General features: G+C 34.5%; 1 protein-coding gene across 5 annotated transcripts in view; it reads left to right on the top strand.

Annotated features, from left to right (window-relative positions):
• Nucleotides 1-16,101, top strand: part of MICU3 (mitochondrial calcium uptake family member 3) — a 93,240-nt gene that overhangs the window by 29,857 nt on the left and 47,282 nt on the right. For all 5 annotated transcript variants that reach the window (XM_032162412.2, XM_032162411.2, XM_058441950.1 and 2 more), the window contains exons 2-3: nt 5,178-5,331; nt 10,769-10,800. In XM_032162412.2, coding sequence (XP_032018303.1) covers nt 5,178-5,331; nt 10,769-10,800 — 186 coding nt within the window. The remainder of the gene's footprint in view (nt 1-5,177; nt 5,332-10,768; nt 10,801-16,101) is intronic.

The following is a 16,101-nucleotide window of genomic DNA, read 5'->3' as shown; positions in this document are numbered from 1 at the left end:
CATTTCTATTCTGACAAAAAGGGGAAGAAACAAGAGGACCAAATGATCTCTAAGGACCATTCTAACTCTAAACTCATTTTCAGAGAACAAAGGAGACCAGGTGAATACCAATTCCTGATAAAAGGTAGAAGATAATTATCAAAACTAACAGCAGACATTGCTTTTATTGGCCATTCATTAGAAGCATTCTCTTCAAAACATAGAAAAAGTCAAGAGTGCTTAATATTACTGATAATATTCAACATCATTTTTATTGACCTACAACTCTAGCAATTAAGGCAATGAAAATGAGATATAAATGCTGACAAGGAGAAGCTATAACTGTCACCATTTTGAAAGAATTTGTGATTACTACTTAGCAAATCTGAGAAAAAGTTTAGTGATGGAATTTAATAAGACAATTGGATATGAAGCAAATATACTAAAGTTAATAGCCTTCCCACACATAAAAAGTAACCAATTGAAAGTGTAATAGAATAGAAGATTCCATTCCCAATTCAAATTACACAGAAATTATGAAATGCTTAGGAATGAATCTTCCAAAAAAATTTAAAATTTATATGAAGAAAACTACAAAACTTTATTAAAAGACATAGTTGAAGACTTGACTAAATAGACATCTGTGTTCCTAGGTTGGAAAAATCAATATTGTGAGACTGTCAATTCTCCCAAAATTTAATGTCATCTCAAACAAAATACTAGTAGGATTTTTACAGTAGAATTTGATACATTGATTTCAAAGTTTTCCTTGAATAGAAAATTACCTGTCATCACATATATTTTTAAAAAGATTGACAGTAAGGTACAGTCTTGTTTTAATGTCAAAACATATTCAAAAGATATAGTCACTAAAACAGTATGGTATTTGAGTAGAAAGAGACAAATAATTTTGTAGAAGAGAATAGAGAACTTAAAAACCAACCCAAGTATTGAGTTCCTGTTCCACACTACATCCTGTCTCATTCTCCAACCAGGTGAGCTGAGTTCTCCTAGTTGACCATAAGTAGACTATTCTGGGATCAGACCAATTTACTGGGTTGTCATGGGGAAATTGTTTACTTTTTTTTTGAGACAGAGTCTTGCGCTGTTGATTAGGCTGGAGTGCAGTGGTGTGATTTTGGCATACTGCAGCCTCCGCCTCCCAGGTTTCAAGTGATTTCAAGTGATTCTCCTGCCTCAGCCTCCCAAGTAGCTGGGATTACAGGCATGCACCACCACACCTGGCCAATTTTTGTATTTTTGGTAGAGACAGCGTTTCACCATGTTGGCCAGGCTGGTCTCAAACTCAAACTTTGTAATCACAAATTCTTTCAAAATGGTGACAGTTGTAGCTTCTCCTTGTCAGCATTTATATCTCATTTTCATTGCCTTAATTGCTAGAGTTGTAGGTCTATAAAATGATGTTGAATATTATCAGTAATATTAAGCACTCTTGACTTTTTCTATGCTTTGAAGAGAATGCTTCTAATGAATGGCCAATAAAAGCAATGTCTGCTGTTAGTTTTGATAATTATCTTCTACCTTTTATCAGGAATTGGTATTCACCTGGTGACCTCAAGTGATCCACCTGTATCAGCCTCCCAAAGTGCTGGGATTATAGGCATGAGCCAGTGCTCCTGGCCATTACTTACGTTTAACCAGTCCATTTTTCATCTGAGTGGTATTAATGTGTTTTATTATACTGTGTGCTTTATTATACTAAATTGAACAGAGACAATGCAGGAAGCAACCAGTTGGTGGTACTGGGAAGCCCTTTTAAGCACCAGGCCTCTGGTTATCTCTTTTATACATATTCTTTTTTTTTAGGATATAACTTTTTTTTTTTTTTTGCCTGGGGCACAAACCCTTTCCAAACTGCTTACTGACCTTCTTTTAAAGTGGTGCTAAATAGAAATGTGGGCACGCACCTAATACCATTGTCAAAAGCCCCACTTAATATTATTGCTAAGACAACAGGAGTGGATTCGTAAAGTGGAGTTTTAATGAAAACCTTCAACTCTGCTTGGTGAGATTTCTTTTCATACCCTTGCTTAGGTGGTTAAAGAATGCAAACTTTTCTACAGTTCTGCATGTTTTCTCTCACTTCAGCATGGGATGGATTAGAGGTAACAATCACAGTTAGGGCATTACTATAAAACTGTAGGGAAGTAGTAATGAGTCCCTGAAGAAAGGTGGTGGCAGTGGTTTTGATGTGTGAAATTAGAGAGAGGACTACAGGCTTTGTTAGCTGATGGTTAGTAGAGGTAAATGAGGAGGAGGGATGTCAGCGTTAGCTCATAGAAGGTGGATCACATTCCCAGCTGCAGTGGTCAGGCGGGTTTGGTAAGGTGGGGGATTGATAGACTATGCTTAAGGAAAGAAAGTTTGATGAAAAAACAGGCATCTCAGGAGCAGTAGTGGGAAGAGATGAGAAAACAGGCATGTCAGGAGGTAACAGGGTTTGGTAAGCTGGGGGATTGATAGACTATGCTTAAGGAAAGAAAGTTTGATGAGAAAACAGGCATTTCAGGAGCAGTAGTAGCACCAGGTAGAGACAGAAGCCACAGATCAAATATAGATGTTATAGGCAGAAACTTGGGGTGCAGAATGGTAGACCGAGGCCTGCTTCATTCAGAGCATGGTGCAGAAACAGTGGGAGCTCCAGGCTGAGTGGTCATCCATGAAATTCACTGGTGATAAATCATGGTTGATTGATATCACCGAGGCCCAGGGAAAATGGCCTAGCAAGAAAAAAGCAGAAAAGTAAACTCTAGTCACAGACAAGATTGGTTTCCCACCTTGAAAGGAAGAGGAAACCCCTGGGATATGCATGTACAAGGGGACTAAGATGGTAGTCTGATCCCCAAGGACCAGTCAGGGAGATTATTGCTCATTTTTACCAGTGAGCTGTTCAGTATCTCATGTCTCACCCACGGCAGGGCCAAAGCAATTTTCCAATACCTGTGGACACCCGAGCAACTGTTATCAATATACTGCTGAGCCAACTTGTCTTTGGTACCAGGTTGCTTTATCTTTCTAAAGCACCATTTTCTTTCAGTCATTGCTCCACTTAAGAATCTCCTAAGAACATTTGTTTACTGTCAAATTAAACTCCAGAGCTTTAGTCTGGCATTTAGAAATCATTAGCTCACCATCCTTTTACTACACTTCTCCATGAATGCGAATCCTCTGCCCAGGAAGATTATGGCCATCTTTCAAATATGCTGTAGAAACCCCACATGTTCATATCTTTTCTTGACATTAAAATTTATCGTTTTTCGTGAAGCCTTTTTAAGCCCAGTCTATAGCGCCTTTCTTCTATTTGCTTGCATTTAACCCATTCCGTTTCTCTGCTTGTGCCTTTTGTCTCTCCAACCAGTATTCTCTCTTTCCATATAGATTGATATTCATTCCTTAAAGACAGACACCACAAATTCCATTTTTTATGCCGTTAAAAGTGGGGAGCAAAACTTTTTTTCAGTTTTTATTTGACTACTACTGTAATGTTTTGAGAAGTCTCAGTCTTCAGAATGATGGAAAAGATTAATCGTTTGCCTGGCTTTTCGTTTAATAAGCTGTAACTTAGAAATAAAGTAGTGTTCTTGTCAGAAGTTTCTATGAGTTGTTTTTGTTATGGCTTCTCAAGGTACTAAATATTTAAACAGTTTTTTCTTTTATGAAATAATTTTATGAAATACGTGAAAATATAATTTGTGTGTTACTGATAATCATGTAAATTGCTATAAACTCCATGAAGACAGTTTGACTAAAAAGTCTTCCTTGACTAATCAGTTTCACTCCTAAGGATTAAGGGAGGCTAGGCAGCAGAATCGCTTGAATCTGGGAGGTGGAGGTTGCAGTGAGCTGAGATCATGCCAGTAGTGTACTCCAGCCTGCGTGATAGAGTGAGACTGTCTAAAAAAAAAGAATTTATCCTGAAGAACTGTTATGGATATTTCTAAATATTTTCAATTTTCAAGGTTGGTCATTATACCATTGTTTTGTAATAGCAAAAGATTAGAAGTCAACATGAATAACCATATAGAATTGTTTATGTTCTACTATAAACATTTTCTATGGAATATTATACAGTTAAAAAAAATGGTCTTCTACAGGAATAGTGACATAGGAAAATGGCCCTGAAGTTTTAATAAGTAAAAAGGTCAGATTACTGGGCAATATATATGGTATAATCCCATTTTCTTTGCCAAAAGAAAGCAAAAACAATTCTATCTATAAATTTTTAGATTCTGTCTTCTAATTTTGTACAGTAACTACTGGAATATTTAGTGACATAGAAAAATGGCCCTGATAATTGATAAGTGAAAAAGATGAGGTTATTGAACAGCATGTATGGTAAAATCCCACTTTTTTGCCAAAAAGAAAACAAAATTATACTTAACAAATTTTTAAAAATTCTGTCTTCTAAATTACATGCAAGAGCTTTGCATTTCTCTTGTAATGAGGAAAATAAATCCTTTTATTAAAAAATAAATTTGCTCTAGTTACTTCAGAGAGAAAATAACAATGGAAAATTATCTACAAGGAAAGGTCTTGAAGGAAAAGAGACCCCTCACCCCATATGCACACACACTTACTAATTCTATTAATTTTCAGCCAACTGTAGTTCTACGTAAAATTCAGACCAATGATGGTCACTGTACTGTAGTGATCTAGAATTAGCAATTTCACTTCTAATCTGAATATTACCACTAAATGGTTTCCTTAGTGGTAGTTATAAGTAGCCTATTGGAATTTTACTTTATTCTTTTAGAAAATTAATGGATGTTAGTGAATAGACTTGTAATTAAATACATTAGTCTATAAGAGTGCATAGTAGGCATTCAGCAGGCGCTGGTGTTCCTTCTAAAAGTACCACTGGCTCCATAATTTAATGTTCTCTAAGACTGAAGCTTAAGAAATAAACCAAAAAAAAAAAAAAATCACAAATCAGTTCTCCAAAGTGCCAGTTTAAAATCCTTAAGCTCTTAATGATATTTTTTGTAGCATCTTTTGAATATTAATTTATTTTATTTATGTGAATAATTTATTTATAAAGTGATTAACGTTTTTCAGAAGACAATATTTTCACACTTCCTCATTTACTCCGTTAATTCACTTTCAACATAATTAAAAGTATCTTCTAGAGGGAGCTATTACTTCACATGATCCAAATGTATTTGCTTTCTTAACTTTAGGTTGCTATTGGCAGAACAGACACTGAAGACTTAGACCTCTATGCCACATCTCGGGAGAGGCGATTTCGTTTATTTGCTTCTATAGAATGTGAAGGGCAGTTATTCATGACTCCGTATGATTTTATTTTGGCTGTTACAACAGATGAGCCCAAAGGTAAGTATACTTTTGAAATTATCTTAATAATTGTATAATTTTTTTTATCTCTAGCTTGTGAATGTATGGAGCAGTATAAGTTTTTTAGAACTGAGTAATGTGATATTTCACATGATATTGTGCTATTCAGTGTTACAGACTGCTATTTCTTACACACTCTTACTCACATCTCTTCTCTTTTCAGAAACTTTCAATTGCTCCATCTGTCACAGCTTAACACCACCTTACTTTTGATACTCTTTATAAAAGACACATATTCTGCCTATTCATTCTTATATCGAACCTGAACAGAGTAGTTCAGAGGGCTGGCTTTGAGGTTAGCTCTGGGCAAGAATTCTACCTGTATCTCTTCTGTGTTTGTCATAGCTCCTGCAGTGTAAATAAATTAAGTTTAATTGTCTCTCACCTTTTCATACATTAGAATAATGGTTCTCAAACTTTTTGGAAGTATATACATTCTTGAAAATCTCTTAATATCTAACTTAACAGAAGACAGCTGTATTCTCATGTGTGCTTTTTTATTTGATCTGTTACAATATGTTGTTTTCCATGAAATATATGAAGAAAATCTACCTCACAGATACAGACAGTAAAGGAGTATTTTAATTGCCTTTTTAGGTAATTATAGATACTCTCCTTTGATACTGTATCACAATTGGCTGGTGATAGTTGAGGCTTCAAAAGTCTCTATAGATGGTGGTACAAGAGTAATGAGAACTCAGGGTTTCTGGCTGGCTTACCTGGATGGATGGCAGTAGGGACCAGGTTTGAGGAGAAAAATCACAATTTCAATTTTGGTCATGATCTATTTGAGATACCTTGGATATGTAAAAGGATACAGTTGGATTTTTTTTTAAATAATTCATTTCAATTCACTGAAAGATCACTCACTAAAAATCGGTATAACAAATAATCAGTTGTTCGACCCATATGTGGTTTAAACTGTCACACAAATACTTTAACTTAGACTAGAACAATTATAGCCATTTTTTCCTCCGGAGTCAGCAGTGTGGCAAAAATTTACCTTAAAATAAATCCTCAATAATTTGACAAATTGGCTACTTGACATATTAACTTTTAATGAATTTTTGATTCTTTGGATTATTTCCACTGGATATCAAGGAGATTCAGGTATATATTTAGGATTCATCTGTGCATTATTGCTAATTCATACAATGTGTGTGAATGAAATTGCCTAGGGAAGCCATATACGATGAGAATATAGATAACCAAAGACCAGGCCTTGAGAAATTTCTGCTCTTTAAAAGATGAATGGACAAAAGGCTTTGAAAGGATGAGGAAAGGGGACATAGGAGTGGCCAGAGACATAGGAAGAAAATCATAAGGGTATGTAGTTATAGAAGCCAAGTAAAATAGCCAGAATTGCCAATTGAGTGCAGTGTTACTGAGAATTTAAGTTAGATGAGAACAGGAAAATGTCCACTAGATTTAAAAGCATGAAGGTTATTGATGGTTTTTTAAAACGATGTTTCAATGGAGTCATTAGGGCAATTGCAGGAGTGAGTAGCAGATGAAGAAATGAAGATGATGAGTGTAAAGGACTCTGTTACAGTATTTGGTTGCAAAAGAGAAAGGAATTGAAAGGTAGCTGTAATGGAATTTGAAGTAGACACTTTTGATCATGCCAGATTTTAAATTAAAAAAAAAAAAAGATTTTAACCAGAAACTATGAGAGTAGCGTTTAAAGAAATGTAAACTACATAAGCAAAATCATGAAATCAAGACAGTATATGGTATAGTCGTAGTAGCCACTTTGGGAATATGTAGGGCCATATAGTGATGAGAAAGGCGAAAAATTAAGTAGAGTTTTTTTTTTATTTAGGAATTTTAAGGCTATGATAAGTGTTATATCCTTTTTATTTAATCCATTTGGTACAATGTAGATTCTTTATTAGTGAGTTAGTATAGATTTAATACTAATTTTCTAATAAATATAAAGAGTCCATGTTGTACCAAATCAATTAAATAAAAATGTATGGAACATTTATGTGTCTACTTCTGTATTAAGGTTCTTTTCTGTGTGCTAAGGAGGATACAAAGTCTGTGCACTCAGGAAACTTACAATATTATAAGACGACGTAAGATACAGAACCAACTCCAAGGTAGAATATGGTTACCTGGCACATGATAGGTACACAATAAATATTTCTTGAAGGAAGGAATTTCTTAGGTGCTAAGTGGTATTTTATATCAAATTCTATAATTTTTTCAAACATATTTGAATGCTATTCTTTAAGTGATAGTTAATTTTATATATATATATATATATATTTTTTTTTTTTTTTTTTTTTGGGGGGGGTGTTTTCCCCTCCCCCCCGCGGGGGGGTGGTGTCGTGATCACAACTCACTACAACCTCAACCTGCGAGGCTCAAGTGATCCTGCCACCTCAGCCTCCCAAGTGGCTGGGACTACAGGCACATGCCACCATGCCACCAGCTAATTTTTAAAATTTTTTTGTAGAGAGAGGGTTTTGCTATGTTTCCCAGACTTGGCTTGAACTCCTGGGCTCAAGCAGTCTACCTGCCTCAGCCTCTCAGAGTGCTGGGATTACAGGCGTGAGCTACTGTGCCTGGCCACAGTTTCATATTTTGAAAAATTTTACTTCATTATTTTCTAGAATTTTTTTCTTCGGAATACATTCACTGGAAGCACACTGTTGGATTTTGCTTTTTGGAACTAACTTTTGTGGTGATTCTTCTCATAGGTATTTTAAAACCATAACTTAAGAGTAAAAAACTGGTTTCTGTTATAAAAAAGTTATACAGGATATTTTACACCCACAACTTCAGTTAATTTCTAACCAGCACTTTTCAAACATAATTAAGAATAGTCACAAAAGATCAAGATATTCATAAATCCTGTTTTGAAAGTTGGGGTTTTAGAAAAGGAAAACAATAGAAAAATGTTTCATGTACTGAGTATTAAATCAGATATGTTAAAACTGTAGCGTAATGAAATTTGACTTGTGTTTAAACCTTGGCACTTACTGGCTTTGAAAACTTGGTTATTTAATCTTCTGTTTCCTCATTTATAAAAATAACAGCCTCATGAAGTTTTTTTTGAAGATCGAATGAATAAATTAAGGTTAGTATAGTACCTGGCACACAGTAAACATTTAGACATTTAATATTGATATGTCATCATTATCATCATCAGAATTCATAGCCATGATTTTTTTTTTTTTTTTTTTTTTCCCGAGAGGAGACTCACTCTTGTCAGCTAGGCTGGACTGCAATGGGGTGATCTCAGCTCACTGCAACCTCTGCTTCCTGTGTTCAAGTGATTCTCCTGCTTCAGCCTCCTGAGTAGCTGGGATTACGGGCAGCTGCTGTCATGCCCAGCTAATTTTTGTATTTTTGTAGAGCTGGGGTTTCACCATGTTGGCCAGGCTGGTCTTGAACTCCTGACCTCAGGTTATCCTCCTGCCTTGGCCTCCAAAGGGGTGCAATTACGGGCGTGAGCCACCACGCCCAGCCCATAGCTGTGATAATTTTTAAGCAAATATTTACACAGCATACCATTTTTTTCCCTGTTTAAAATCATAGCCATGATTTTTGAAAGTCTTTGATATCATTTTATGATGACATTCAACAGGGAAAAAATGGTATGCTGTGTAAATATTTGCTTAAAAATTATAGATCAAATAAATGTTGAGATATCTGTTGATTATGATTTTGCATTATAATCTTATTTTGCATATTTAAATAGAACCTAAATGGTGACTTTCTTTTCTAGAACTAAAATCAGTAATTATTTTCCAACATAGCATCAAGAATTATTTTAATTTAGATTTTTAAAAATATATTAAATTTTTCAGACATACAAAAACATATTAAAAATATAATGAACATCAACCTACAGCTTAAGAAATAATATTTCCAGTAGAATTGAAGTCCTTCTTCACCTAAGTTATATTTATATATGCAGTAACTTCGTATGAAATAAGGAATTCAGAAAATCCTTTGAAGAACAATCTTAATGGCTCTTTAGTCTTTATTTAAAAAGCTAATAGTATTGAACATGGTGACATTTCCGACAGAATGAATATGTCTTTTGTGAATAATTTACCATGGAAATCTCATAAACCCTGCAAAACTCAAGAGTACATCTAACTTCCTCTTTCAATAAATACCTTCCGAGCATTGCATAAGAGCATGTGCATGTACTTTTCTACCATTTATTTTTCTTCTTTTCTTACTGCTATATTTTAAGAGCAACAGAATAATAAATATTATTTGCATTGTTCTGTTCATTGTTAAAAGGGAAGTTTCTTTGCACCAGTATCATAGTTAAGTTTACATGCTAAATTCTAATTTGTAGACCTGTGATTTGAATCACTTGATTACACATTTGTATCAACTATCTTGGATAGAGGAAGGATGTTGTTGCTACATAAAGAAATCTATCATTAGAAACATATTTCTTCTCTTTTGATTTTAAATTGAGTTGTTTTGTTGCCTAACAAAGAAAAAATTACACAGCAAAAATTGCTTTTTTTGTTATTTTGAATTTGATATATTGTTAATTATACAGAAATAGCCCCATTGCCAGGTAGAAAAAAATGTTGGTTGACATTATTGTAATGTAGCTGAAATAATTAATATTTACCAGTTTCCTAATACAGCTGTATTACAGGGCTTAATCACATGTAAACCTGGTGCTAATTCTTAGGCAGGCATTAAGTATTTACAGTGTTCAAATCTGAGCAAAGGAAATAGCAATACTGACTATATATTTCTCCCAACATTTTAAGTTTTACAGTGTTTGAGATCTTTGGGGATGTGAGGAGGAATCACAAAAAGAAAGTGATCCCTGACATTTTATTCAGCTGTAACATTCTTACTCCAGTGATGGTTCTTGAATAGTTGTAAGGAAGAATAATGAAACAGGACAAGTTTCCCCATCACTTTACCTAGCCTCCCTTTCCTTTCTTTTTTTCTTTCCCCAATCCTTCTTCATCCTAGAGAGACCTATGAATTACGTCATGGAACACTAGTATAGCAAAGATCACAAGTAATACCTTAAAATTGTAGTTTATCTATGTTAATGTTATTTTATATTCTAGTTTGAATATTTTATAACGATCATTATTTGTACTTTTAAGCCCACAAGATGTTTAACATGGAGAAAGGTAACTTACTTTATTAGTCCAGAAAGCCCAAATTAAGATGATACGGCTGTGGAGAAATGTTGCCTATATCACTGATACTTACTATAAACAGTGCATAGTATATAAAACAAATAGATAACATATGTAAGATCATATCACAGATCCAAATTTTGAAATTAAAAGAAAACGTTGCCTTTTGGACATAAAAGTTTGGTTATGAGTTATGGCTGTAGATGGTTTGCAACTATGGATATATATTCCATGAAGTATTTAGTATCTAATTATCTTACATTTGTTTATTTTAGTTGCCAAAACTTGGAAGTCACTTTCCAAACAGGTGAGTTAAAGCTCTTGGTGGATATACACAAATTTTATATGTGCATGCATATATGTATATATAATTAAAATATATTTCATAAAATATATTATGAATTTTTATATATTTTATGATTTTTTTGCAAATCGAATCACGTCAGAGTTCCTTTTTTTAATCCTCCAGATTGTCAGAAAATAAAAAGGTGGATGTTTCTAAGGGTTGGTGAAAATGTAGATTACTGGTAAATCTCATGTGTTGGTATACTCACTTTAGAAAACAATTTGGCATTATCTACTAAAATTGAAGATATGCCTACCCTATACCTAGTAAATGCATGCCTCTATTTAAACTCTGCAATAGTGCATGCACATGTACCTTGTAAAGTTGAGCTTGAATAGACTCTGTAATCTAGTAATTTCTATACTAAATACACTGGTATCTACTATATACCAGTGTATATACCTAGGGAAATTCTTGCTTATATGCAGGAGAGGTTCACAAGAATGTCTATAGATTATATATGATGGCCCCAAAACTTTAATATATCAATACCATACCATAAATAAATGTTGATATATTCATATAGTATACTACACAATAGTGAAAACAAATGAATTATAACAGTGCTTTAACTAAGTCTCAGAAACATAATGGTAAACAAAATAAGCAGTTCAAAAATACAAAGTATAATTCTATTTGTATAAAGTCCAAAACTGGGAAAATGAAATCATATTATTTAGGATACATTCATATGTGGGAAAACAAAGGAATAATTAACATTAAATTCAGGAACGTATTCATCTTCAGGATGATAGCAGGGAATATCATCAGTCATGGACTCAAAGAGGGTTCTAAAGTACTGCTAATTTTCTATTTTTTAAGTTAACTATTTCTTAACTTTAAATTGCGTATATATTCCTTTCATACTTTTATAGATATGATTTTATTATTTAAAAAAAGAATGTTAGAAATCTAGGGAACGTCCTTAACTAGTTAAAGGGAATCCTCCAAAAGCCTACAGCAAATGTCATGGTCATTTGTGAAACTTGAGAGACATTGTCTTTAAAGTTAGGTATATTAGTCCCCGTTTATCAGTGGGTAATATGCTCTAAGACTCCTGGTCATGAATGCTGAAAATTTGGAAAGTACTGAACCCTATATATACTATGTTTTTTCAATTTGGTAGACGAGAGAACTACTAAGTGTCTAACAGGTGGGTAGCATATACAGTGTGGATATACTGGGCAAAGGGATGATTCACGTCCTCGATAGGACAGAGCTGGACAGTGTGAGATTTCATCACGCTACACGGAACAGTGCGCAACTTAAAACTTAGGAATTGTTTATTTTTGGAACTTTCCATTTAATGTTTTTGGACTGCAGTTGACTGAGGGTCACAGAAACTATAGAAAGCTAAGCCACAAATAAGGGGGAACTACTGTACAATGCAAATATGCCTGCTGTCACAACTGTTCCATAGCATTTTACTGGAAGCCGGGGCTAATACAGTATACTGGGGCTACTATGACAAAATATCACAGATTGAGTGGGTTTAACACCAGACATTTATTTTCTCATGGTTCTGGGGACTTGAAGTCTGAGATCCAGGTGTCAGCAGGTTAGTTTCTTCTGAGGCCTCTCTCCTTGGCTTTTAGGTGGCCGTCTTTTTCCTCTGTCTTCACATGGTCTTTCCTCTGGGCATGTCTGTGTCCTAATCTCTTCTTATAAGGACCTCAGTCATACTGGATTAGGGCTTGTCCTGAATGACCTTATGTAATAATCTAATTACCTCTTTAAAGAAAGGTCCTCTCTGCAAAACAGATTCTGAGGTACTGGGGCTTAGGACTTCAACATTATGAATGGGGGAGAGGGGCACAATTGAGACCATAATATTTAGTATGAAAAAAAGAAGAGGCTCTAAGGATTAGAATAGAGGCATAGAATAGAATATGATTGGAAGAAAAATGTAAAAATACATAAATTTTAGATTTGTTTAAATTTAATAAAAGTTTAGCAAGATTGCTACTGGAGTAACAGCAATAAACCAAAGTTAATAAGATGCTCCACACCAGCGAGAGCAATTAGAAACTAGTATTGACTAAAATGCATTTCATAATAGAAACAAGAACTGTTAGGTACTTAAAAGCAATACCTAACAGAAGATATACAAAACATTATTAAATTATGTTTTTAAAAATACAAGTAAATGGAGAACGTGTTCATACTGGTAGTAAGCCATTTCCTTATGATAATGATCCTCCAAATCTATCTATAAATTCAGTGTAACTCCAATTAAAATTCCAACCAAATTGATTCAAAATTAACTTTTAAAATTAATCTGGATGTGTAAGGGCCCCAAAATATTTAGAACAATTCTGAAAAGGAAAGAGGGAAAAAAAAACCCGTTGAGATAAGAATAATGGGGTTTATCACATACTAAGATTAGAAACAGAGCTATAATAAATAAAATAGTATTACATAATTGCAAATATATTTTTAAAAACTAGATCAAGGTAATAGAATATAGAATCCAGAAACAGATCCAGGTATATATAGGTAGATCTGTAAATCACTGGCAGAAAGATTGACTTCTCAATCATAGATGTTTGAATAATAACTTTTCCATGGAGGGGGCAAATTAGGCCTCAGATTTACTATCATATACAAAAACTGATTTCAGATGGATTAAGTTCTTATTTCTGACAAAAATTCTCTAAGATTAAAAGCAAAAATGAGAGGCATGAGAGTTTTTTTTTTTTTAGATAAGACACAAAGCAAAACTCAAAATTATTGGCAGTGTTTACTAAATTAAATATTTGAAAGTTTAGCATCAAAAGACAGTGTAAACAATGTTAAAAGATGTATGATGGATGGGAGGATATGCATGCAATGTATTAACAGAAGAGGGTGAGTGTCTTGCAGTCATGTAGAACCCCTTTTTTTATCTTTGTAAAAAAGATAATCGGCTTAATGAGAAAAAAATAGACAAACATACCTACAGTGGCCACTGAATATATGTAAAGGAGGTCAACCTTACTAGTAACTTAGGGCATGCAAATTAAACCAATGATATGATACTATTTCACACCCACCAGATTGTTAGCTTCCAGAAATCTGACAATACCGATAATTAGCAAGGAGAACAAGAAGGAACCAGGTGAGAATATAAATTGGTATATTTACTTTTTAATTTTTTTTGAGATAGAGTCTCTCCCTGTCACCCAGGCTGGAGTGCAGTGGCACGATCTTGGCTCACTCCAACTCTGCCTCCTGGGCTCTAGTGATCCCCCCCTACCTCAGCCTCCTGAGTAGCTGGGACCACAGGCACACACAACCAAGCCCAGCTAATTTTTGTATTTTTAGTAGAGACAGGGTTTTGCTCTGTCACCCAGGCTGGGGTATATTTACTTTTGAGTGAAATTTGGCAATACCTAATAATGTTGAAAATGCGTATGAGAAATCCCTCTTCTAGAAATGCATATTAGAGAAATGTTTTCAGATTTGCCACAGAAATCCTATATATCAGATCTCCCCCTTCCCGTGAAGCTTCGTCTGTATTTACAGCCACTCCCCATCACTCACTGCTCACATTACTGCCTGAGCTCTGCCTCCTGTTAGGTCAGCGGCAGTATTAGATTCTCATAGGAACCCAAACCCTATTGTGAACTGGCATGTGAGGGATCTAAGTTGCGTGCTTCTTATGAGAATCTAATGCCTGATGATCTGTCACTGTCTCCCATCACCCCCAGATGGGAGCATCTAGTTGCAAGAAAACAAGCTCAGGACTCCCACTGATTCTACATGATGATGAGATGTATAATTATTTCATTATATGTCACATTGTAATAATAATAGAAATAGAGTGCACAATAAATGTAATGCACTTGAATCATCCCCAGAACATTTCCTCTTCCTCCCTCCTGGTCTGTGGAAAAATTGTCTTCCAAGAAACCAGTCCCTGGTGCCAAAAAGTTTGGGGACTGCTGCTATATGTGTTTCCTGAACATCAATTGTAATAGCAAAAATTTGGGAACGATATGTCAATCATCAGGCAGGTGAATGAAAAATTTGTGAAATAGAGAAACCCAGGATAAATGTAGAAATAGAGAGTTAAAATGAATGAATACATTACAACTATGTGTATTCACATGAGTAGAACTAGAAAACAAGGTTGAGTAAAAGAGCAAGTTGCAAAATAATATTAACTGACAGTCACTTAAAGTGCAAATACCTTTTCAAAGGTCCATGAAGTCAAAACTATTTTCATCATAATACTGAGAAGATACTTGTTGTATTCACTGTCATTCTCTCATGAGTGTGTGGTGTTTTCCTTTCCTTTTTTTTTTTTTTTTTTTTGTATTTTTAGTAGAGATGGGGTTTCACCGTGGTCTCCATCTCCTGACCTCGTGATCCGCCTGCCTCGGCCTCCCAAAGGGCTGGGATTACGGGTGTGAGCCACCGCGCCCGGCCTGTTTGGGGGAGTTTACTAGAGGCTGTTTGGTAATGGTGCCATTGCTCTACCAACTAATGGAATGTGTGTTTGTGTATTCTTTTGTTTTAAAAATTTGTTTTTATTTTAAATTAAATATTGATAGATATAACCCATATAGACAATATCTCTTTTGGGTCCATAATATTTTTAAGAATGTGAAGAGTTGCCCTTCAGAACTGCTACATTAGACAACTGCTGTGTTGCAATTAAAATGAAAATGAAGAATATTTGACAGGAAAATATGCTCACGATAACATATTAAATGTAAAGGGTAAATTATAAAACAGTATGTAGAGAATGATTTAATATTTGCAGCAACAACAAAAATACTATAGAAATATGCCTAGCTAGAGAATCAGACTAAAATGATGTTAAAACGTGTGTGTGTGTGTCTGTGTGTGTGTGTGTGTGTGTTTAACTTGCCCCCCTTAGAGACAATCAACTTCGGTCTGAAACTTAAGTTTGTCATCCCTGGATTACAATTAGTTTTTATTTTATGTACTTACTAATTTTTCTATAATATATATCTACTAACTGTATAATTTTTTTAATAGTACTTATTTAAGAAAATTGTGTAACTCCTTTAAAAGGCAACTATAATTCTAGGAGACTGACTTTAATTCAGCAAATATTTATTTTCTACCTACAATTTAATTCTGACACTAACCACTCCGAGTTTAAGCATGGTGCCTAACAAGACTGCCCTCATTTCAGATGCTTGTTGCAAGTTTGGGGGCTCCAGGCCACCCACACTCTGACCTTACTGTCTACAAGTCTAGGAGGTTGCCACAGCTCCCCTCAGGTTTAATGATTTGCTAGAATGAATCATA

The sequence above is a fragment of the Hylobates moloch genome, unplaced genomic scaffold, assembly GCF_009828535.3.
Source record: "Hylobates moloch isolate HMO894 unplaced genomic scaffold, HMol_V3 SCAFFOLD_8, whole genome shotgun sequence".
NCBI classification, from domain to species: Eukaryota; Metazoa; Chordata; class Mammalia; order Primates; family Hylobatidae; genus Hylobates; species Hylobates moloch.
The sequence above is the reverse complement of the archived record's forward strand: the minus strand, read 5'-3'. Positions and strand labels throughout refer to the sequence as shown.